This window comes from Monodon monoceros, unplaced genomic scaffold (assembly GCF_005190385.1).
Source record: "Monodon monoceros isolate NGI ecotype Baffin Bay Population unplaced genomic scaffold, NGI_Narwhal_1 Super_Scaffold_11, whole genome shotgun sequence".
NCBI classification, from domain to species: Eukaryota; Metazoa; Chordata; class Mammalia; order Artiodactyla; family Monodontidae; genus Monodon; species Monodon monoceros.
In genome coordinates this window covers 72,887,162-72,912,889 of record NW_021703767.1, presented here as the reverse complement: position 1 = coordinate 72,912,889, position 25,728 = coordinate 72,887,162, and the positions used below count along the sequence as shown (strand labels likewise).

The 25,728-nt window shown below is 42.1% G+C and overlaps 1 protein-coding gene across 5 annotated transcripts in view; it reads right to left on the bottom strand.

Moving 5' to 3' along the window:
- Positions 1-8,171: 8,171 nt before the first annotated feature.
- The window catches only part of APOD (apolipoprotein D), an 83,980-nt gene continuing 66,423 nt past the window's right edge, over positions 8,172-25,728 (bottom strand). For 4 of the 5 annotated variants that reach the window (XM_029214637.1, XM_029214642.1, XM_029214638.1 and 1 more), the window contains exons 2-6: positions 21,517-21,691; positions 17,804-17,956; positions 13,739-13,860; positions 10,387-10,475; positions 8,172-8,652 (exon numbers count right to left, since the gene is read on the bottom strand). In XM_029214637.1, the coding sequence (XP_029070470.1) occupies positions 8,417-8,652; positions 10,387-10,475; positions 13,739-13,860; positions 17,804-17,956; positions 21,517-21,558 (642 nt within the window). In that variant the 5' untranslated portion in view covers positions 21,559-21,691 and the 3' untranslated portion in view covers positions 8,172-8,416. Of the gene's footprint in view, positions 8,653-10,386; positions 10,476-13,738; positions 13,861-17,803; positions 17,957-21,516; positions 21,692-23,343; positions 23,665-25,728 lie in introns of those variants that run through there. The other variant, XM_029214640.1, reaches the window with a different exon arrangement.

Sequence of the window (25,728 nt, the reverse complement as noted above, 5' to 3'; positions counted from 1 at the left end):
CCAGCTCCTAACCCTTCGTGGCCTCTGAATCCTACATTGCAATGGTTGATTTTCTTGTTTATCTTTCTCTCTAGACTGTGAGCAACTCAAGCAGTTTCCAGATCTGTTCTCCAAAAGCAGTGTACTGCACCCACAGTACTGCCCTTTTGGCATCTGTGGAGGTATCTTGTGCTTTTTTTGCCTACCTTTTGTCGTTTTTATTTTGCTTTTTTTGATGGAATTCCTGGATTTACACGGACACTAGATGTGGACTCTAAGGCAATCCCCTTCAAACAGGTAATGTTGGCAGTTACCCATGATGGAGACTGAGTAGCAAAGCCTGAATGAGGTGGGGATGGAGCATTTTGCAGGCAGCTGGAAGCATTGCTGCAGATGAGATGTGGAGATTATGTGGAGACTGAAAACTGTTGTCTATGGGTAGATCCCAATTGTAAATTCTTGAAATAACTTGCTTTCAGTCACCCATAACATTTGGTACAAGTTAGTTTTTATAATTTATAGTATTTATAACTAGCATTTTAGAATCCAGAATATTATTGAGCGATTTTAAGGTCTTGATTCATGGTAAATAAAAGAAAAATAACAGCCACAGGGGAACTAACAACACCATCCTTCATAAATGTTGCAAATCTATTATAAGCTAATTTGAAAGCTAATTTGAAATACAAATATTTGAAATACAAAATATTATAAGCTAATTTGAAATACAAATACAAATTTGAAATACAAAGTATGTCAAAATACTTTAAAAAGTCCTTCAAATGCCAAAAAGATAGGAATAAAGAATAGAACAGATAAAATTATAAAAAATACTTTCAAGGGGATTGATTTTTGAGGCAGGCTCCACACCTACCCATGTATTAACTTCACTCCTCTGTACTGGAAGTGAGGGAAGCGAAAATGAATGACAGCGTCCCTGCCCTAAGGCCCTCATCATCTAGTGGGAAAGGCAGGCTGGCCAACCAATAGCTAAGAATGAAGTAGATGATTTAGGGTTGACATATTGCATTTGTCTTTGGAGGCAGTAATTTCAAGAACAAGAAGAGCTGCCTTCCTGCCAAAGGGAATATGTGAGCCGTTGGCATTCTTAGGCATAATTCAAATAATGAGTCAAACCAGTCCTCAGAGCAGAGAACTGAAAACATTACGTGCGTTACCAGTCTTTGTCCCTCAGGCAGAAAACTATCACATTGTTTCTTGACCATATTGAATTTGGTGGCCTAATATAATGTTTTCTGGGATGTTCTGTGGATTCTGTTTTCACAGAGTTGCTCTACTACCTGAAGAGTTTCCTTTTAGTTTTCTTATATTATGCTGAAATAAGAACTTTTCTTCATTTTAAATTGCTTTGTGATTTTTTTTTCAGTTTGTTTAGCATTTAGGATACCATCATTCTGTACTGAAAATTGTCTCTCAGCAAGCCACCCATTGGCTGTTCTTTGTGACTTTAAAGGGAGATGTCTTTCTTTAAGATGGTGGCAGAGGTGGTTGTTACAATACTAGACATAATTAATAAACAATATCAGTTAATGGTAAGGTTTGTTTGAGAGCTAAGAAAGATTCTCTAAGTTAGGCTATTCTTTGGTAAACCACACATCTTCATAGAGTCTCCCTTTACTGTGATAATTCTTTTGCTGTCAGTTGGCAGTGAACTTACTTATAAGAAGATATGGTACCTCAGGGCTTTTATTTGTGTGCATGAAAAAAATTCTCCTTTCAATGACAGTCATACTTTTCTATCACAATTAAAAACAAGTTTCAGAATGGGTGACATTTTCAAAGAGAAAAAAGTAAGAAGGAAGGAATGAATGAGCTGGGGTATACTTTCTATAACACACAAAGGGACAACAAGAAGTGGACACAGAGAAAGCATTCACACTTAGTAAGGAATTAGTAGCTTCTCAGTTAACGTGTTAAGTACATGCAATCAGCATTTGTCCCTCAAATCAGAAGGAGGCAGCAGAGTCTCATGGGAGGAGGGGCGCTTGAAGATCCTCTTCTTCATGCTTCCTGTGCTGTCCTTGTCCAGATGGCTCTAGATGCTGGGAAAGTCTCATAAAGTCAGTCAGTCCCCTGCTTCCTGGTAGAGTTGCCCCTTAGCCATATGAAACCATATTCCTAATGCTAAAAATAACCAGAGTCTGAATCCAAGATTTCCTTGTGACATCTCATGTGTCTGGTAGCCCTGGGGAGGAGGATGTCCTCCTCTCACTCACCTCTAATAACATAGAGTATCACCAAGCCTAGCCAAAATTACCTCCTTAGTTATTATTCCTTGACTATAGCCTCCTATGTAGAGGTTATTGACTTGCCAAATGTAACACTGACTCTGTACCATAGTTTTTTGTCTCATGGAGACTGAACATTTTTCTCATAGGAGGTGCTTTGTTGTTGTTGTTTGTGGGGAAAAGGAACAGGAAGAAGTAAAAAAAATCCCAATTATCCCATGAGTAAATTACTTCTCTGATAGAAATTAGTGTCCAAGTTCAAGTCATCACTGTAACTAGCCAAATAGTTTTGTTCAAGTCATTTCACTTTGCTGGGCATCAGTTTCTCCATTTGGAGAATGAATATGCATATGAGGGGGATGATATTCCAGTGGTAAATTGTGGGAATGTAGCAGAAATAGCAAATTGGGAGACAATCTTAGTTGAATATGTCGCGAAGCACATGAATATAGGATATTTACATTTATTTGCATTGTTTTCATTTCCACGACTGATTCTTTCTGGGCCCTAGGGAATTTATTAATTTGTTCATTCACTCATTCATTCAATAAAAAATTGTTGAGTGTCCTAAGCTCTGAGGACGCAAGAATGAACAAAACAAGTTTCCTGTCTTCAGAAAGCCTACATTCTAGTGGGACAAATAGACAATAAATACATAAGCAAATAAGTAAACAAAATAATTGCAGATTGTGAAAAATGGTAAGAAAGAAAATTTAAAAAGTGTATGGGATAGGTGGTAATTGGGGCAATCACTTTTAGGTAGATGCCTGTAGAGATGTCATCTGAGCTGAGAAATGAATGCCAAATGACATGCCAACAACCTTAGCCTCTAAGCTTGCCAAGGTAGAGAGGCTGTTCATATCAGTAACTCATAGGTACAAAAATGACCCATATAGACTGTTCCCCATGTACAGAACACTTTGTTGACATAATGCCCTTAGGCAGAATGCCAGAAATGTCAGTCCCAGTTTTGTAGATTTCCATAGCAGTAGGGCTGGTCCTGGTCATTACCAACCACTCCCTCATTTGGGGAGGGAGTCCTCTGACTCTGTGTGCAGGCCCTGACCTCACCAGTCCTGCTCTGACCGGGCTGCAGGCAAGGAATGAACATGTGCTTAGTCACAGCTGAACTGTGCTGATGAAGGAATGGGCACCTGCTTTTTCCAGTACTGCCCATTCTGGCTAGGGAGCTCCTGAGCCCATTTGTCACCTTCTGGGGACAGAGCAGATTCACAGATCACTGGCAGCTCTTTTGACCTGGGAAGGGTTGGAGACAGAGGTTTGGATTAAAAGCAGGTGAAGCTGGTGACTGCCTATGTAATATGACTGGAATTTTTCTCCTCTGACCTGTCCTCACCTCAATGCCTGAAATTCTACTGCTAGAAGTTAGCATCCAATCCACTCAGTTTTTGAAAGTTTTTTTGTTTTTTAGTCTTCAGGTCTCTGAAGGCTAAATTTTGGGGGGAGGGGTCACTCTCTAAACATTTTAATTTAACATCTTAAAAGAGACTCACAAATTTGTAGTAATTTGTTACAGCAGCTACAGCAAACTAATATAATTACCAACGCAATGGAAGCTACCTATGTTACTGTATCCAATTGCAATCCCCTCTCTCCACTCTCTGGAGGTAACCTTGAATTTGGTGTTTAATATTCTCTGAATTTCATTATACTTTTATTGCATATGTATGTATCCTGGAATAATATGCCATTTTATATATAGAGTCATACCAGGACTTCCCTGGTGGCACAGTGGTTAAGAATCCACCTGCCAATGCAGGGGATATGGGTTCGATCCCTGGTCTGGGAAGATCTTACATGCCGTGGAGCAACTAAGCCCGTGTGCCACAACTACTGAGGCTGTGCGCCACAACTACTGAAGCCCACGCACCTAGAGCCCATGCTCTGCAACAAGAGAAGGCACCGCAGTGAGAAGCCCGCGCACCGCAATGAAGAGTAGTCCCCACCCGCCGCACTAGAGGAAGCCCGCATGCAGCAACAAAGACCCAACGCAGCCGAAGATAAATAAATTTAAAAAAAAAGATAAAAAAAATAATTCAATGAGCTATCACTCCCCTGGGTCTCTGAAGAGGCTGAAGAGTTGACTTAAGTTTGGCATTCTTATACTTGAATTATAATTAGTAGCCTAGGAAAATTCAGGAAAGTTAAATATAATACTTCCAGTGCATTTATAGAACATAACGTGTGAGACCTTTCTGGACTCTACTCTTATCACACTGCATTTCCGTTACACCTGAGATGGTGGCTTGATTTGTGAATATAGGACCTGTGATTAAAGCAATCTTTATTTACTACCAGCAAGGCCCTCTGTACACTTCTAGGAGGCATGAAGGGAGATAAGTAATTTAGAAAGTTTTTGTTTACACAGTTGTCTAAATGTTGTGTTCTTTTATTTAAAAGTTTCCCCCCAGAGCAATCACTTTCATCTTGATGATTATGAGAAACTATTAACATTATGAATATTTGTTAAATATGGCCAACTTTTATGCTAAAATCAATATTTTGACTAAATATCAAATATGAGATGAAAATAGGTTCATCAGATCTAAGGTTTTCCAGCAGAGCAAGGTGAACTGAACTAGTTGGGAGTGCTGAGAGGTGATGTGGTGGAAAGCACACTGGGATGGGATCCAAAGACAGTCCCTGCTTCAGTCGACTTAGCCGCGTCCTCCAGCGTCCCCTCCCCTCCCGGCTGTTTCCTCACCTGCGCGTTATGTCATTAAAAGAACTAGATGTCATTAAAAGAACTGCCTCTAACGACTCTTCCAGGTCAAGCATTTATAGTTCTGTGCATTATAGTTTTGTACAAGATTAATTAAGTAAATATTTTTCTACAAAGGAAGGGATACCTGTACCTTTATAGAGAAAAGAAACCATAAACTTAAAAGACATAAGCAACTCCTTGAATTGTTTTGTTTCCTAATCCTTATCAATGTATACACACACACACACACACATACACACACTTTGTTTTTTAATCAATACGTGTATCTTTTTTCATACTATACATTATTTGGATGTATACATTTTTCCATAGGGATTAAACACATACTACTCACATAACTGAGGTAATTATTGGAAGAAGCCTGTTTCTTTGGGGTTTGACACTCGACTTGCTAGAGGGCCAGGCTGAACTAGGAGGAAGTTTTAGGGTCTAAAGTTTTAGGGCCTACACGACAAACACCAACAGCAAAAATAAAAAAGGAAAATAAATCATTCAGTAATTCCACCATTCTAACATATTAATTGCTTTCATTTCTCTGTTCACTTTTAGTCCTTGATTTTATGCCATCATTTTATGTAACTACAAGTACAACTTAGGTACAATGCTGCCTTCTTTTTTTCACTCAAAAAGTGAACACTTTTGTCTTAGGGCTATTTGAGGTTGCAAGGAACATTCACTCAGGCAAGTCAAATTACCTCAAAAAAAAGGTGTGTGTGTGTGTGTGTGTGTGTGTGTGTGTGTGTGTGTGTAGGTGTGTGTGTGAGCCTAATCTTAAAGAAATCCAAATTCAGGAACCTGAGACAGCTAAGCTCCACAGGAACTGGAGCTAGGACGCAGACAGCAGTCAGCTACTGAAGCTGCTGGTGGGACCTTGGGTGGGGTCTGGGCTTATCTTTGCACTTCTGTTCTGCACTCTTCATAACTTCAGTTGTGCATCACCAAAAATGGCCACCCCGAACTACACGACCTTATGATTATGACTTACAGAGTTTTCAATTATCCTTTCTCTAGATCTCTTAAAGTCAGATTCTGATTAGATTGGCCTAATTTATCTTTTTCATCCAGGTAGGCCACAAAAATCAGAGGTTTCTGTTCAGCCTGTGGATTGGCTGTCATTAGCACTGGTGGACACACCTTGGTCTTATCGGATGTGGCTGGGTAAGCAGAGCACATGCTCCAGACTCTATCTCTGAAGGCCACATGCGGGACCCCTCCTCTTCCTCCCCTCCTCCACCTTTTTCCACCCCCCCTACACACATACAGGTGGTAAGTGTGGGCGGGCAGGCACAGCTCCCATGTGGCCTTGTAGTCTTCACAACTATGAATTTTAATGAGTATACCACATTACGAGAAGTGGCTGTTCCATAATTCATGATCTCATTCATCTGTTTTAGTTTTAGTTTAGCTCCTTTTAGTTTGGGGGCTGCTACGAGTAAAAGTATGATGAACATTTTTGTACATATATCTTCCCTTTCATCTGGATAATATAAAATAATCTTTAAATTACATAGATTAAATTATATTCTCTGAGCACTTGCAGGATATAAAACGTAACCTTGTATATTTTGTTGTTGTTTAAGAAATGTCTGTACCTGCTAGAGATTTAGCCTTAGGTAGCTAACAGGCAAAATAATAGGATGTGCTCTTTAGGATTTGCTTCAAAACACTCTATGAAAAAAATGGGGGTGGGTGGGTGATAGCTGAAGCAAGATTGGTGAGATGTTGATGACTGTTGGAGCTGATGATGGGTATATAGGCACAGGGGGATTCACTACTGTCTCTATTTTGCTGTTTACTTCCCATTTCCCTTCTCTTGCTCTCCCTTCTGGATTTTTTGTTGTTTTTCCCCATGTTTCCTCTAGATACGTGGTGCCCCCATGCTATCCTCTGAATTCCCCCCATTTTCTGAGGTTCAATCACCCCTGATACCTACACTGTAAAGGTGCAAAATGTAGCCATGTTCATTGTTTTAGATGCTACCAGACAGCTGTTAAGAGGAACACAATCATAGCTTGTCTTGTACCATGAGTTAAGAGAGAGGTAAGCAGCTTAACACTCTTGGGAAGAAATGTATGTTAGAAGAGGAGCCAGGTACCCTCTGGTGGGGTGGGCAGTGTGATAAAGCACAGATGCAACAGCAGGCCGAGCTTGTGGGAAGAGGCTCTTCTTCAATACCTACCTCTCCATCACCGCCTTTTTGTCCAGTGGTTTTCAGCCTTTAGGAATTTCAAATAGCAAGCTACATTTTGAGGTCATATTTATTTAGTAAAATGAAAATTATAGATATTAAGTTTCTTGGAAATTTTATAACCTTTAATATAAATCAGTGAAGCGTCTCAAGTGCTCAAGGAAATATTTTATACTCATGCTGAAAATGCAAAAAGCTAATCAAGTGGCTTCATCTTCTATTCATTTCCCAAAACATTAGTGGATTACAAATGTTATGAGACCTAAGATTAATCGCAGGGTGATGATTTTGAGATTGTTCTGATTTTAATAGTAAAATGTAAAAAACAACAACAACAACAAACTCCTGGTGGTTCCTGACTCCTTGAAGCTGGGACACTCTGAGATGTGACTGTATAACCTTGTGGGTACCTATGCCTGGCAGGGGTTGAGACCTTCTCAGAGCTCCCATGGCTCCCTCCACATGCCTCTGCCTATGGACCCCTCAGCTTGGATTAAAATTGTGTCTTTACTTGTCAATCTCCCTCCCTAGTCTGTGAGCTGCTGTGGGAGGAGACGGATTCTGTATTTTTCAATGCCTGGAATGCAGTTGGGTCCCAGTAAATATCAGTTGAATAAAAGACCCAAAAATTATTTTCTTAAAAAAATTCCCATAGCTTCACCCTCATAGATTCTCTTCTTCCTTGCACAGACCCAAGATGGTCCCATTCTTTACCTGACTCTGAAGACCTCCTGATAAGAAAGTAAATGCGTCCAGGAAGCTGCCTGTCAGAGACTCAGAAACTCCAAATGATTCCCCGCTATGGACTGCCTACTGCAGGATGGGGCCACCTGGATTCAGGTCACCTGGTATGTGCCTTTGCCATCAGCTTTCCCTTTCTAGAAACAAGATTGTTACCTTTAAATTGTTCAGTGCTTCTTTTTTTTTTTCAACATAACTGCTTAAGGATTTCCAAACATAAGCTTAGCATTAAAAACTCCCAATAATTAGTCCAATTTGTAGTCTACTGTGAGCACAGCAGGTCAGCAGCAAGTTTATTATCAGGCTTGCAATGTAACAGGATGGTGCATGGCTAAGTGTTTGGGCCAACTTGCCTTGAGTTCCTCTCCACTAGCTTCTGCTGTCACATTTCCCTTCTGGTATTTGTAATAGTTTGCTGTGGTGGTTTGGTTTGTCTTTATGAGGGGTGGTGTAGGGGAAAAGCAAAGCAAAAGAAGGAACATGGAGTGAATGCAGCCTCCCTTTAGAGCCTGGTTATAGGAACTCGGGGCAGTTCACCTGATCTGTGACAGCTATTTTCTCAATGTCAATGTTATTAGAGGTCAGGATATCTTTGAGATAGGTCACTGTTTCTGGAGGGAGATAAGGGTTTCTTCCCAAGATCCAAACATGATCCATGTGAAAAAGCCAGATGATTGTGGTACAGGAGTACACGAGGGCGTAGTTCTCATAGTCGGTGGCCAGGACCCAGTATGGAGCTGATGGCATGACTGAAAACGAGAGAAAGACAGTATTAGGAGGGACCAGGTGAAGAGAAACCTTCACCTCTAGGACCCTGGAAGCCAGGCTCTGGGGTTCTAATTCTTCTACATCAGTGGTTCTTAATTGTGACTTCACATGGGAATCCTACGGGAACTTTGAAAAACACCAGGCCCGCCTCCCCTCACCCTGACTCCCCAATTCTGAACTGGAGGCTATTGGTACTTTTGAAAGCTCCCCAGTGATTCCAGTGTGCAGCCAGAGTTCAGAGTCATAATTCTGGATCCCCCCCCCCTTCCCTGATTGCAGGTTGGTACCTGGAGGTCCATAATACCTGGGAGGTTTGGCTGTACCCCCGGACCAACAGGCGGCTCTAGTGCGTATGGAACCACCACTTAGCTAAACGGAGTCAAGAATGTAAGGTCAGGGGCCCCAGGCTTTCCAAGTTTGTACCACTTCCTCTAGAACCCACCTACGGAAGGAGGTAGGGGCTAATGTTGGTCTGCTTGTTTTTCTTCTTGTGCGAACTTTGAAAATCCCACCATTCTTAAGAATACGGTAAATCAGGTGGTCACAGGTTATGATTCACTGACTGACATCTGTATAGTGTTGAAAGCTCAACATTGAAACAGTCCTTAAGAGAGAAGGAGGATTTACTTTCCCCCTCTGAATCCAGAAACTTCCTCTGTGAACGTGACCTCCACAGCCAAGGTCCAAGTCAAGTGTGTGGCTGAACCACACTGGCTCCATTTTGTCAGCTCCATCTTAGGCCTGCGGTCCTACACTCTCCCTTTTTTTGTGAGTCTGAGCTTTAGCTTACTCACAAGGAATACACCCAAGCCAGATTAGTTCCCTATAAACTTCATCCGACATGAAAACTGGACGAATGCCTTTTGCTGACACAGGTGGTTAATGGTCACAAGACCCCTGGGGTGAGAGTGCAGGGAGGAAAACCCCTCAGTTCCTGTCAACGTGGACATACTTCTCTTTAGTAGTCATTCTACTTTCAGCTTTGGCTCCTTTAAGTGCCCCTGTGCCCCTTTTGGCGGAATGCAGTGCAGCTGTGAATGCCTCTGAGGGTCGTCCACCTGATTCTACCCACAATAGTTCTTTATGGAGTTGTCTGCTTTGTTTCCAGTCTCAAAGTTCCTTTTCAGTTCAGAGGATATTATTCAGTAACTCCACTTCCAAACACCAAGGAAAACTCACTGCCCAGCTTGTTAAACTTAAGGGGAAGGTGGACCCAAATGAAACTCCAACAATTTGGCTAGAAAATGGCAGACAGAGCCAGGACTCCAACTTACCTTCACTCTTATCATCTCTTACCTCCAAGATTTCCCACATGTTAGTTGTTCTGCTAATAACTACTAATTTTTCATTTATTAGTTTCCTCTGGGAAACAAGACTGGCTTGGGTCTCCTACGGCTCATGCCCAGTGGCCTCCAATCTGTGCTTCCTCTATTGACACACTTACTGTAGTTTTATAGTAAATCACCTGGGTGCTCGTCAGTATCCACACTGACATGTAAGCTTCTCAGGGACGAGGGCCAGCTCTGTCTTGCTCATCTTTGCATCTCCAGGGTCTAGCCCAGCGCATGGCAGGTAGGAGGTGCTCAACGAATAATTATGCATTGAATCAGTATGGGTGACACTCAGATGTGATGGGAGTGCTCGGACCCAGGGCTCTAGTCTTCCGTTTGCATATCTCCTGTCCCTGACACCTCCTGCGAGAAGTGTATACTTACACCAGAAAAACTTAACTGCCAACTTGGCGGGCTCCGTGATGTTCTCCTGGGTGGCTTCACCTTCAATTTGATTCACAGTTCCATCAGCTCTGCAATGAGTTAAAAACAAAAACCAAAAAACCTGAACTCATGAAAAGTCCCAAATCAAGGAAAAGCAAGATTTGTGACACCAACAATCATGGTGGCCAACACTGCAATTTCTGGGTAGGAGGTTCTTGAAAACAGGTTGGGTCCTAATTCCATTCCCTCCCCTTTGCTTTCTTGCTGTCTCTGAGACAGAGCAGAGGAAGACAGCTTTCGGGTGATAAGAATCAACAATTGCAATGCCCCAGGACTGGATAATATGTGAGGCCCTGATATTTCAACACTGTTTTTTGGAGTGTATGTAGTAGCCTGCAAGGCCATTTGCTGCTCCTGGGCTCCAAACCAAGAGGGAGGAAAAGGGAAGGGAAAAACAAGCAAATAAAACAACCCAACACGGGACAAATATTCGCTTCTTTAAAAATGAGAAAGGAAAAAATAAGGACTGACTGGATTACTGAAAATCATGTAAAACGTGGAATCTGGAGATCTGCCAAGTTTCCCCCTCTTTGGGCCTCAGTGATATCACGTGGCATCATTTGTCCCATAAAGGGGCTCATATGCCTGGGTTCATAGCTCTGAGACCCCATCCAGTTCAGCAAGCTTCTGATCGAGCGTGGGAGATTCTGACGTAGGCCAGGTCAAAGCAGGCAGTGAGGAAACATTTACCTCACTTCAGGGATTCTACCAGGCATCCAGATCTCAGAGACGTTAGATGTGAAGAAATGTGCATCTTACAATTAATGCCACCTTACAATTGTTAGTGTCATTTCTTTCTTAGTGGTATATAAAATGGTGGTGTCTTAAAAGCGATGGTCTTTTTGCTTGGATGGATGAAATACTTTCACTCTTTTGAAGGGAGCTGGCCCCATTTCTGGATAACTTCCAATGACCCCCTGGATCTAAGGGAAAGACCTAGGGATTGAGGCTATGAAGGAGGGTGCTCTTCCTAGCAGGCCAGCAGAGGAGTTTCCTGTTCATCAGTTCTCAGAGGGGCAGACAAACTAAAATTGGAGCAATGGCATGTGTTAGAAAGTCAGTAGGCTATGGTTAGTGGGGATGGATATCCTAGAAACCAGACGATAAGCAGCAGGTAAGGGGGTTGGGGGTGGGAAATGTTCTCTGATGCTCCTGGATTGCATAGTCTGTTTATCACTGAGTAGGGCTGGAGACCGGGCCCCGCTCTCACCTGGGAGTCAACCTGTAAGACGGAAGACGGTCCATTTCTATCTGCATGCGGTTGCTTAGCAACAAACCAGTCTCTTCCCAACAGACTTTCCCCCTTTTCACCATCATTTATGTTTTGCTCCAGGACAGTTTTCAAAATACCAGTCTCTGATCATAAACTCACAATTTGTTCATAGGAAAAATGCATTTGTATTTTCAAGGGTAGCAGCATATTAGCAATAATAGGTAATATTAAATGATTACCACATGCTAAACACTGTTCTAAGTGCTTTACATGTGTTACCCCATTTAATGTTCACACAGCCTTATGGACGGACGTACTATGATTACTGTCAATTTACAGAGGAGGAAACTGAGGCCTAGAAAATGACCATAACTAACCTAAGATCACATCATTAGTAAGTGGTAGAACCAGGATTTGAAACTGGGCACCTAACCCCTTCAGCTCCCAGCCCTGAGCCAGCTGCTTTGGCCCCAGCATTCTGACACTGGCTAAGGGTATTTTGCTCAGGCTCCCTGCCATGCCCCCTGCTTGTTCTGCAGAATCTATATCATTTTCCTGACTAACGAACCTTTCTCCATATGCCTTTGCTCTTAAGTAGAAGTGACCCTAGAGGCAGAGTGACCTAATACTCTGGGTACAGTTAAAGAGGATTCCTGGCCAACTCAGAAGGAGAGCTGGGGGCATCTGATGGGTTTTGGGATCTGTGTCATTGACTCTTGACCTTAGAATGGGACAAAATATTTCAAATAAAGTCATAAAATTCCTGTGAGACCTTCTGGGGGTCTGCATCTCAATTCCTGTAGCCCTTACTGGGCTCTGAAATGAGTGGGATTTTTCTTTAGAGTTGCTCAAGATTCTCACTTTATTTCTTTGGTTTATGCGGGGTCAGAGAGTCAGCCCACTGTACTGTGGCTCACAGGAAGCTTAATGGGTAATAGGATGGCCACGCAAAGCCTCTCTGAGCCCAAGTAACTTCCAGGCTGGGTGGTAGTTGTTTTCTTGCAGTTGAACACAGTTCTCAGACAACTTAGGAAACAGGAATGGCAACCATCCATGCCCTGCCTCTTTCATATATCTTCTGGTCTCTTCCCCATTTCACTTCTCCCTGGTGTTGAATCTCAACTTCATCACTTATAAGCTGTGTGACCCTTGGGCAAATTACTTTACCTCTCTGTACCTCATTTTCCTCATCCATAAAAAGAGGGTTAATAATAGTACCAACCTCAGGTTGCTACGGGGATTAAATGAATATCTATGCTCATTTACATGTACATACATAAATAGATGTATATGTACACACATGTATATATACATACACATACAGAACAGTGCCTTGCACACAGGAAATGCTTAATTAATATTAGTTACCATTGTTTATTGTTACTCTTATCTTTGTTGATGGCAGGTAGGTAGGAGTTCTTCCTAGGTTTCTTTTTAAGTTTATATTTGCTTTCTAAAGTATGAATTTTGGGAGCAAATATCAGTCTGTTAGAAGTAATAGAAAAATATCTTTCTGGAGGTTCTCCTGTTCACACAACCTAGAGTGTGACTATGTATGTATCTGATTCTTGCTTAATAAGAAAAGGAGTTTTCTAAGAGTTAAAGCTGTCTGGAGATGGGATAAATTGTCATGGAAGATGTTGAGCTCCCAGTTTCTGGAAGGATTCAAGCTATGCTGGATGCCCTCAATCAGCAGACGATATAGAAAGTGCTTCTCTCTTGGTCTGGAGGTCAGACAAGAGGGTCCTTTGCTGTCCTTTGCTACCAGAGGGTCTGTTTTGCAATGAGAGCAGGAACCTTGCAGTTTGTGTTACCATGGAGTCCCTAGGACCTCTCACAGGGTGTGGGACACAATAAGGTGCTCAGCAAGTGGTCATGGAAATGAATGAGTGACTTCTAGTCCCTACCATCCTGCCTGCCAAAAGCTTTCCTCTCAGGACCTGTCCTGAGCAGGCAGCCCAGACCCAGCAATGTCTGCATCCTCCCCACACTAGACGGCAAGGACACCAGTCACCCCAGGACAGTCTCTGCAGGGCTCCCTCCCGGACGTGTGTTGCCTTTGAAAGCACAGCCTCTCACCTCAGCTCCTTGTTTATCACTTTGATGTTTCCGTTTTCCATTAGTGAGTAGTTGGCTTGGATGCAACTTCCCTTCTCAAAGCTCACTGGGATCTTCTCAATTTCATACCATCTTCCAAGATACTGCAGAGACAACGACAAGCAGAGCAAACCCTGTGGCTCTCTGGGGACCTGCAAACTCTTCCCCATTGTTGTCTTTCAGAGCAGAGCCCTTTCCTGGGGTAACCAGGCAAAATGGGCTGCATTGTTCCCAGCAGCCACTGAGCAAGATATTGACTCAAATGGTAATAAGTGAATCGGATGTGTGGGCATTGGTTGAATGCCACAGTCCATTCCTAAAGTGCTTTTTATTTAGCTATGCTTTCAGTGTCCCCTTCAGTCAAAATCTATCTGAAATTCTAAACTCTGTAAAAGGAAGGGATTGGTTTAGATGATGTAAGGTGCCAGCTCAAATATTTTATGATTCTCCAAGACGTCTTTGAATTGTGTGCAAAGTCAGATGTGTTTACTGTAGGGAGTTGGGTCTCCAGAGTTGGTTAAATTCTCCTCATATAACCCCACACAGGGAGTTGGTCACAAAGGCTTTTGGAAGGTGGTCAAGATTTAGAAGACCTGTATTATTCCTCCCCTGGGGGCTTGCTCTCTGTCCATAATTTTGGTGCACAGAGTCATCTTTAAAGGAAGTGAGCAACTGCACGGGTGAGGGTGAGGGGAGAGAGGCACACTCCTGCTTCCATACATTGCTGGGCATAGAGACTGCTCTACTCTACAGCCTTCATGAGGGCAACTTGGCAATATCTAGCAAAACTAAAACTACATATACTCTGGCCCAACAGTTTCACCTCTGAGAAGGTATCCTCCTGAAATTAAGAAACGATGTATGCATAAGGTTATTCATTGCAGTCCTATTTGTAATAATAAAAGACAGGAAATGGCCTAAGTGAGCATTAGTAGGGGACTGGGTAAATAAATGATGGTACATCCATACAATGGAATGTTATACACCCTCTTTTAAAAGAGCTATATGTAATTATCTCCAAGATACATTTAATGGAAAAAGAGCCAGGTGCAAAATAGTGTATATATTCAACTAACTTTTATGTAAAAATGGGGGAAAAGGTTATTATATCAGTTCTCTATTGCTGCTGTAACAAATTACCACAAATTTAAAACACCACAAATTTATGGTCTCATAGTTTTGTACATCAGAAGTCTGACACGGGTCTCACTGGGTTAAAATCAAAGTGCTGGCAGTGCTACATTCCTTTCCAGAGGCTCTAGCGGAGAATCTGTCTTCTTGCCCTTTCCAGGTTCTAGAGGCCGTTTGCCTTCCTTGGTTTTTGAATCCCTTCCTCCATCTTCAGAGGCAGCAAAAGCAGGTCAAATCCCTCTCACACTGCATCTCTTTCACTCTTCTTCCATCATCACATCTCTCTGACCACAGCTGGGTAAGATTCTTTGCTGCTAATGATTAGGTTGGACCCACCTGATAATGCAGGATACTCTTGCCATTACTTTAATCACATCTTCAAAATCCCCTTTTCCATGTAAAGAAACAATTTGCAGATTCTGGGAAATATGGCATGGACATCATTCTTCCTACTGCAGTTATGTATGTGCTTTTTTATATATGTACATATTATCTCCCAAAGGATACACCATAAGCTGTTTTTACTGGTTGCTACTGGGGAGGAAAACTGAGGCTAGGATATAGGGGTGGAAAGGATGTATGTCCTTTTGCATCTTTAAAATTTTGAACCATGTGAATATATTTACCTAGTCAAAATATTGATTGAAATTATTTTAGAAATTTAAAAATGTATTACTCAACAAAACAAAATCAAGGAGATGCAGTCACCTTCAAAAAAGTCAGAATTTGAAATGAGAGCATACTGCAAATAGGTAGCAGTATTGCTTCGGTCACCTGGCTCTCTGCTAAAATATCTACCCACATTTAGGGCATAAATTTTCCACTCATTTGTTAAAGGACATCTTTCAATTAAAGTCACTGAACTTAACAGGCATTTAAAGCACTAAAGAATAAGTTTAAAGGTCAGCTGGTTTCATAGGCATTCTCAGAAAATCTCCATTATATACAATGCATTTAAAATAGTTCTATTATTGTTAAGGTGACTTTAATGCTCCATAATTAAAAACGAGGACACACGATTTTCCAGAAAGGAAGAAACTCAGAGGTGGAAGATTGCTTTTCATGTCATGTTCCCTCATGATCTCATAATATTTTTGTGAAGGTCTTTTTGCCTTTGGGGGTCTCCGTTTCTCTATCTCTATGAGGAGAATGCAATGTTTAAAGATAATTATGAAAAGGAAGAAGTAAAACTATCTCCATTTCCAGATGACAGGGTTTTATATATAGAAAATCCTAAGGAATACACACACACACACAATTATTAGAACTAACAAATGAATTCAGCAAGGTTAAAGATACAAGAATTAATATATAGAAATAAAATGTATCTCTATACTTACAATGACCAATCTGCAAATTAATTTAAGAAAATTCCATTTATAGTAGCATCAAAAGAATCAAATTCTTATGAAAAAATGTAACCAAAGAAGCATAAAACATACTCTGAAAACTACAAAATATTGTTGAAATAAATTAAAGGAGACCTAAGTAAATGGAAAGACATCCTATGTTCATGGATAGGAAGACTTAAAATTGTTAGATGGCAATACTCTCCAAATGGACCAACAGATTTAATACAGTCTCTATCAAAATTCCAACCTGCTTCTTTGCAGAAATTGACAAAATGAGCCTAAAATTTATATGGAAATACAAAGGGCCCAGAATAGCCAGAAGAACAAAGTTGAAGAACTCATATATTCTGACGTCAAAACTTACTACAAAGCTACAGTAATCAAGACTATACAGTGCTGGTATAAGGATAGATATATAGATCAATAGAATAGAATTGAGGGTCCAAAAATCAACTCTTACACACATGGTCAATTGATTTTCAACAAGGGTGTCAAGACTATTCAATGGTGAAGAATAGTCTTCTCAACAAACCGTCCTGGAACAACTGGATATCCTCATGCCAAAGAAAGAAGTTTGACTCCTATATCACATGATATACAAAATTTAACTTAAAATGAATCAAAGACTTAAATGTAAGAACTACAACTGTAAATCACTTAGAAGAAAATATAGGAGTAAATCTTTATAACCTTAGACTAGGCAATTTTTTTTAGATAGGCCACCAAAAGCACAAGCAACAAAAGAAAAAATAGATAAATTGGACATCATTAATATTAAAAAGTTTTGTGCTCAAAAGACACATCAATAAGGTGAAAAGACGATCCTTACCATAAATGGGGAGTTGATTCTATCAATATCTTTTTAGTGCAGGTAACAAGAAAGCCCCTTGGGGGAGTGCTGTCCTCTCCTGGGCTCTGTTTGCGTAAGCTGTGGGGGTCCTGCACTCCTGGCTAGTTTCGAATCCTACTCTGCATTTACTGGCTGTGTGAACTGAGTGGGTTGCAAGCTAAGCTCTCTGACGTTCAGCTTCTTCAGCTGTAGAGTGAGGATAATACTTCTGCAGCAGCTCCTTTCAGCCCACCGCTGGGCTCACCTCCATCACAGCGGGCTTCCCATACACACTGCCAGCTTCCCACCTGGAGCCCCTGGGTCTCCTCCTCTGCCACAGGCTTGGCCAATGCCATGGGAGCTCCCACTGCCCACCTACATCCGTCCGTGGGACAACCTGAGGCACATTCTACATATTTCCTCAGAGGATCCCCAGCAGGATTGAACCCCATTGTTCACAGAGTAACCTGCTCATGAACTCACGCTTTACTGCTTTCCTGCCTTCTCTGTCTGTTTCCCCACATGCCCACTCAGGCTTTCTGGGATCATCTTCTAAAACATCTCTGCTCCCCAGTTCTTGTCTCAGGGTCTGCTTTGGGGGAGCTCCCAGTAAGATAAGTACCTACCCCAAGGCTTGCTGTGGCCATTAAAGCAGAAAAATAAAACCGAACCTGGTAGGATGCTTATGCAAACAGGAGACAGCAAAGCAAGCGGGAGGTTAGCCTTTTACCGCACCTTATTCACGTCAAAGTTCTCCTGCACTGGAGGATTTGGGCATTTCCCGAGATGGAAAGCTTGTCCCTCAGCTGCTCCTAAGAGTCCAGCCAGGGCAGGAAGCAGCAGCAGCAGAGCTGGGACCATCTTGGAGCTGGGTGGCTGGAGGTGGACCTGGAGTGGGGAGAACAAAGCAGCTGGAGGCACTCGGAGTCTCCTGAGGGGACAGAGTCCCCAGAGGAAAATTTCTGGGCTGGCCGGTCACTCTGTGCGCAGCCTCCCACTCAGCCCATCTGAGCCCCTCATCCCTCAGGGCCACCTCAGTCATCAGTGTCACTGTGAGGCCCTCCACCCCTGTGAGCCTCTCTAGAAGCTTTTGTGCCACCATTAGAACACATTCTGCCTGGTATTAGAGTTTGTTGGATTTATTTTGCCAGCTCCCCCTGACCCTACACACCTAATTATGCATTTTTCAAGGACGGGCATCGTTTTCAATTCTCCCTGGACTCACCCACAGAACCTCACAGTGCCAGGTGCAGTAGGTACTCATTGTATGAACAGAAACAATGTGTGTGTGTTGGGGATGGGTAGGCAAAGGGGTAGAGTGAAGCCATCAAGTGAACCATGAGACAAAAAACCAAAAACAAACCATTCACTACATTTAGTGCCCTGTGAGATTCATCAAAGAAATGCCTCCCTGACTCCACTTCCCCACCCTGCCCCCATCTGCTTGGCTGTTTACCAACACAAGAGTAGGCCTGGGAACTTTTTTTTTTTTTTTTTTTGGTGGTACGCGGGCCTCTCACTGCTGTGGCCTCTCCCGTTGCGGAGCACAGGCTCCAGACGCGCAGGCCCAGCCACTCCGCAGCATGTGGGATCTTCCCGGATCGGGGCACGAACCCGTGTCCCCTGCATCGGCAGGCGGACTCTCAACCACTGCGCCACCAGGGAAGCCCTAGGCCTGGGAACTTTAACAGGGAGCAGCGTGCTGGGGACTACAGGGTCACCCTGACTGGATTTGAATTCTGGCTCTGCACATACTAAGTATAATTGTGTCCAATGGATGCTTTAGTTTCCTTGGCTATTAAGTGGGAATAATAATCATACCAACCTCATGAAGTTTCATGAGAATTAAATGAGAAAATATAAGGAGAGCATTTAGAGCAGTGTCTGACAGAGAAAATGCTCAATAAATGCTAGTTATTATTATGAAAAGCAGAAGCAAAATATTGTTTCCTGAATTTCTTTTTCTTTCTTCCTCCCTCCCTCCCTCCCTCTCTTCCTCCCTTCCTTCCTTCCTTCCTTCCTTTGACATGCTGTTGAAGGTATTTTTCATAGATGCTGTACATTTAACCAGAGAAGGACCAGTAGCTGACTTGTAATTGTGCAAAAAGCATTTGAGCCCAGCACCCTTGGGCGTGGAAGCTTCTTTGAGGAGGGGCAGTGGGCAGGGGTGAGGGCTGTAGCGCTGTTCACAGGGTAGGAGCCTGGGCTGCTCCCTGCTTCTTCACTGACTTGCTCTCAGTCTGTTCTCCTCCTTGCGACTCCTTGCCTGTAGCTGCACGGGAGCTATTTCCAGTGCTTTGCTTTGCCTTTCTGTCTGTGATGAAGAGGACTGAATCAATGCAAGCAAGATGTTCTCGGATCTGAATATTTAAAAGGATGTGTCATAACAGGAATAAGTATAACCACTTTCTTATGAATCTCTAAACCTCCAAATAACCTTTAATAATCAATAGCTTTTCTTCTGGAAGTTCTGTTGCCCGTTTTTCAAAAGAACAGTTATCTAATGAGTAAAAGCTGATGCGAGGTTGGGGGGAGGAAGGGTGGTCCCTGAGTCCCTGCCTTGAGCACGTCTGCTGTGGGGCCCTTTCCTTAGTCTCTGAGGCTCCACTTCCCGTCAGCCCCTACCACCAGGTAAACAACACTTGTCTTTTAACCTTTTGGGGGATGATGGATGCCAAAATCCAGCCTAAATCCACAAAAATTTGCATTTCTTTCCAAGAGGTTCTTAGAACTACTGAAGTTCTGCTTTGGGCCCCTAGTAGGCTCCAAGCTCAGTGCCTTGCCCAGGAATTCTAAGCCCAGAGGATGGCCACACATTCTACACATTCTACAGGCACCCCCTCCCCCAAACAGGACAGGACCTTAGAGGTCATTTATCCAACCCCACCCCTCAGGTGTACAGATGGGAAAGTTGAGGCCCAGAAGGGGCAGAGCGCTGGGACTCAGGCCCCATCTCCACTTCTCCATTCTGTCCCACCCCTGAGCCATGCTTCCTTCTGTGCTCACCTTCGGTGGCTTCAATAAACACCTACCTCTGTACCTGATAAATCTCATTTCACCACGTGACAGTCCCACCAAAAGTCAGTTTGCCGTCTTACTCTGACAAATATCTTGTTACAGAATGTTCTATTGTGGGCTGAAACATGTTCTTTAGCTCTGTAGGAGGATTTCAGAGCAAAACTAATTCCCCTTGCCTGCTACCCTTCCAAAGATGCCTCTTTATTGCAGTACTTTTATTCCTATGATGAAAACTTTTTGTGAGAGGAAGAGTTGATAACATCCATCATTTTTTTGCAGTACCCCTTGCATTCTTCTTCACCCAGTGCTTATTGAGCACCTTCTGAGGGTAAATCACATTATTAACATATATCTATGAACTTGGGTATGCATGACTTATTTTTGCATTGTCTCCTAATACTAATGGGAAGACTGTCCTAACGAGGAGAGTTTAAATACTTAAAAAAAAAGATATAATTTAAATATTATTTTAACTAAATATTAAATAATTAAAAAATAATTCTACTAAGGTTATGGTGCATCCACACGGGGCCAGAATTGACTCTGTGGACCACTGCTCACACTCACTGAGCTTCTCCAGGGAGGAGCCCTGGCTTCAGTATTTTATATGTGCATTGAATCTTCACAACACCCTAACTGGAAGTGTCCTGTGCTGACAATTCTCTGTGTACTCAGTGAGGTTACTTCCTGACAAGCGGTGAAGCCAGAACTTAGGTCAGGTTTCCCAAGAGTCTACACACCTGTGTGTTAGCCTGGACCTGGTGCCTGGTCTCAAGGAGCTGCAGAATATTAAGGACTAGGCTTTTAGATTTCATGTGACCAAAAAAAAAATACATTTCCACAAGTAAATGGGTCTTAAAAACCATTTCGCTATCGAATCTAACAAGAAAACATATCTTCTGAAGAAAATATTTTTGTATTTTCTATTACTTTAATAATAATTAATTCTATTAATATTAAATGCATTTTCTATTCACATAGTGCATTCCAATTCACTTTTCGGTCAATTTTACTGTAATGCACAGTGGATAACAACCCCCTGAGAATTCATCTATCACAGTATTGGTGTATGGAACAATTCCTCGTTGTCTCATATAGTATAGAGGGGGGTGCGTAGTGCCAGCAGAAGACTTTGAGGTGAGTCAGCACTGCGTTGGCACCCCAGTTCTGGCATTTGTTGGTGGTCTTACCTTAGGCCTGTTGCTTAGGATATCTGAACTTCAGTTTCCTCATCTGAAAAATGGCACTAACAATATCTTCTTCGTAAGGTTGTTTATGGAAAAATGAGACCAAGTCTACAAAGCAACTGGCCAAAGGCCCTCAGTTGTGTTAGTTACAATTTTTAGCTGAAAAGGGGCAATGAAAACTCAAGACTGTCTCTATTTTAAGCATTATTTATCATAAATGAAAATTAATACCACAGTACATACCTTTTTTATCAAGATGAAAGCAGTTTCCACATGCAAAATCATCCAATTCAAGATGCCTTCTCTTGGTGACTGGCTTCTCCCAAGCTATTTTATAAGCTTCTCAGGTCATTGATGTTTAATTTTAATGCATGCCACACCCCCTCCAGTTCAGGAAGGCTGGCCTAAAAGCTTCGCTCTGTATGAAACACAAAGATGGGATGTTATGTTCATCTCCCTCCCCCAGTTTCCTTCACAGCTGCTCCCTGAAGAAGAAACAACGAGATATTGTTTGTGTGTGTGTGTGTGAGAGAGAGAGAAAGACAAAGTGCATTTCATTCAAAACATCTTTTTTGCTGTGTGGATTTTCTAATTTAACTTTCTCAGTCAGAATGCACTTTTAAGTTCCAGTAAGATGAGTTGCAACATGTGTTCAAACATCTGTTATTTATTTTTCATTTTTGTGTAAATGAAAAAGCAACATTCACATTTCCTGAAAATGGAGCCTGAATTCCACCCATGTGGTCCCTGGCCTGGAACATGACGCAGGCAACAGAGAGAAGGTTAGCAAACAGAGTTGGCTTTCTGTGTGATCCTGGGCAAGCCACCCACTTCTCTGAGCTTCAATCTCCCCACTGTGAAGCATAGACTGTCATTTCTGTCCTCGCCAGAGTTGGGTGCGTAGGGGCTAAAAGCTGAGAACACCAAAGGTGTCTTCTGCAGCTCCTCTCTCTTGAGTCTTTGATGACTCTTCCAGCTAACATATTCTAGGCAGCCCGTTCTGCTTGGGGTGGGAGTGGGGACGGGGAGCAGATTTAAGCCCAGGGGCACTTTTGGTTGGGCCTCGTCTGTCTCTGTGGAATGAACAGCTTTGGAAAGACCCTTAGGCGTTGGATTCTGTGCCTTTGTGATAGACAGAAGGTTTTTAAATTTTATTTTATTGAAGTATAGTTGATTTACAACGTAGTGTTAATTTCTGCTGTACAGCAAATTGGCTCAGTTATAAAAATATATATTCTTTTTCATATTCTTTTCCATTATGCTTTATCATAGATATTGACTATAGTTTCCCCTGCTATACAGTAGGACCTTTTTTTTTTTTTTTTTTCAGTACGCGGGCCTCTCACTGTTGTGGCCTCTCCCGTTGCGGAGCACAGGCTCCAGACGCGCAGGCTCAGCGGCCATGGCTCACGGGCCCAGCTGCTCCACGGCACGTGGGATCCTCCCGGACCGGGGCACGAACCCGCGTCCCCTGCATCGGCAGGCGGACTCTCAACCACTGCGCCACCAGGGAAGCCCCGGACTTTTTTGTTTATCCATCCTGTATATAATAGTTTGCATCTGTTAATCCTGAACTCCCAATCCTTCCCTCCCCCCACCTCCCCTCCTCCTTGGCAACCACAAGTCTGTTCTCTATGTCTGTGAGTCTATTTCTGTTTTGTAGATAAATTGGTATTTTAGATTCCACAAATAAGTGATATCATATGGTATTTGTCTTTCTCTTTCTGACTTACTTCACTTAGTATGATAATCTCTGGGTCCATCCATGTTGCTGCAAATGGCAGTATTTCATTCTTTGTTATGGCTGAGTAATATTCCATTGTATGTATATATATATATATATATATATATATATATATATATACACACACCACACTGGCAGAAGGTGACACATAGATAAGACACTACTTTTGTACCAGACTTATATTCCTAAATAAAATTCATGGTCAAATTTGTAAGCAATAGAGAGAAAATTACAGCACTAGACCTTTAAACCTTATAACAACAGCAACAAGAGTGAAACCTTAACATACCAAACTTTGAGAGCTCTTTCTTTGGGATGTTCTTTACCTTTTCAGGAAAAGAAGGAATTCCGCTTCCTGTTCAGGGCACTGATTCTGACTGTACTCCTGCGTGGCTCCCTCCTTCGTCCAGGTCTCTGATCTAATGTCCTTCCTTTAAGGGCCTTCCTGACCTTTCAAAAATAGCACTCCTGTCACTATCATTTTACTTGGTTCATTATATCCTTACTATATCTTTACCTCAAATTATATCCTTTATTTATGTTTTTTCTTGCTTATGGTGTTTTCCCCACTGGGATCTAAGCTCCACAAGTACAGAGAATTTGTCTCATTTTCTTACTGCTGTACCCCTAGTGGCTAGAACACATCATAAGTGCTCAGTAACTACTTATAAACTGAATGGAAGGGACCTATCTATTCAAAGAATTTACTGAGTATTCTAAGATATGCACAAGGACTAGAGGTAATATTCAAGAGACTTCTATTTGAATTGTTTTCTGGGGAAAGTACTGGCCTGTAACTATTACAATAAATTGTTGCACAGTTTTCCACAAAGCAATATTGCTAAATTTCCAAATGTGTACGTTAAGATTGATATATTCATATATTTGAATCCTCAGCATGAAATCAAGAACTGTGGAGCTGAAGGTACTAGTCTAGGAGTCATAGTGTGAGAAAAATCACATTATCTTTCTGGGTCTCAGTTTATTTTTTTCTGCAGGTGTTAGCAAACGATATAATTTAGGGAAATCCTCTTTTTATATGTTTCTGGAATGTAGAGACAAGCACAAGTTCTTAAGCATTATAAAACCAATCAGAACTGTGTTCTAAACAGTCTTTATGTTTAAATTCCAAAAGAGTGCAATTTGTTGTAAACAATTAAAATAGTACCAAAATGTAGGCCTCAGAAATTGTGTCTCATAATCCCATACCTCAGAGATTGTTAACATTTGCACTTATTCTTCTCCACAGTCCTAGACAGATCCCAACACAATAACAATAGTAGCAACAATATCCAGTGTACTGAAGCTTTCTTGTCTTTATGTAATAATGTATCTCTTGAGATCAATTCACATAAATCTACTTCATTCTTTCACCTGCTGTAAAACCTTGTTTTTACATGACAGCACATTTCTTCAAGGGGATGGCCTGTGGTTTTATAGGGAAGTAGTTCCTTAGTTGGGTGATCTTTCATCATGTAGGTAATTGCCTCAGTGGTTTCACCATAAAGCCCTCAGGGAAGATGAAATTGTTTTTGTGGACTTTTTGTAGCAAGAAATAGAGAACTATCCCATCTTAAAAAAAAAAAAAATTTCCCAGATGGAAATTTCCCTGTTTATTAATATGTGGTTCTTTCAACTACCAGAGTCATCCTGTATGCCTTTCTAAAGTGATTTTTCTTTTGTCAAGTAAAATGAAGGGGAAACACAACTGTACTTTTCATGTGAAAACCCAGACTACGAGTTTTCAATAGCAGGTATTCACTCTTTAAGACTCAGTTCAAAAGTTCCACTCTCTGGTTGTCTCCCTGAATTCTTGCCCACTCCATGCAGTGTTCATCACTCTCTACTTTGTGTTTCCACAGCACGTGTTACTTTGGTCTCAGGCCCATCACACCATGTCAAGCATCACCACTAGGGCCACCATCTCCTCCTGGAGACTGTCAGATCCTTCAGAGTAGGTTTGTCTTTTTGTCCCTGGTAAATTGCCTAATGCCTGGTAGGTAATAAGTGTTTACTAAATGTCACTGGATGACTGAGTGTTTAATTCTCATTATTTTGGGGGATGACCACATACTTCATGATTTATTCAGATGCCCTCTTTCCTCTCCTTCCTGCTCCTTTGTGGCCGTTTAGTTTATCACTAGGATCTGGAACCAGCTGAGAGGTGAAGGATGCCAAGCATCTGCTGAACAGCAAGAAAGCAATCAAACTGGTGAAAACTACAACTTGACATGGCATGGGGGAGGAACACGGAACTGGAAGGCAGGAGGCCTGGGTTCTTGTCCTAGCTCCGTTACTAACTCATTTATCCATTCATTCACTCTTTCGACAAGAGATATCAAGCACTGCCATGTTCAGGCACTGTTCTAAGTCCTGCAGATGTAATGGTGAAGAAGAAAGACAAGGTCCTAGCCCTTGTGGGACTTACCAACCAGAACAGAGTCAGACGCACAGAGAGGAAAACATATATGAGAGAACAGGGTGATGTGATAGGGAGTGACTGGGTGGGCTACTTCAGTTTTGTGGTCAGGAAGGGCCTCTCTGAGTACTGACATTTCAGTGAGATGTTAATGATGGAAAGGAAACAGTCATTCAAGGATCAGGGGGAAGAGCATTCCAGGAAGAACAGCCAGTGCAAAGGTCCTAGGGTGGGAATAGATTTCAGGTTTTCAAGGGACAGAAAGACCAGTGTGGCTGGAGTGGAGAGATAA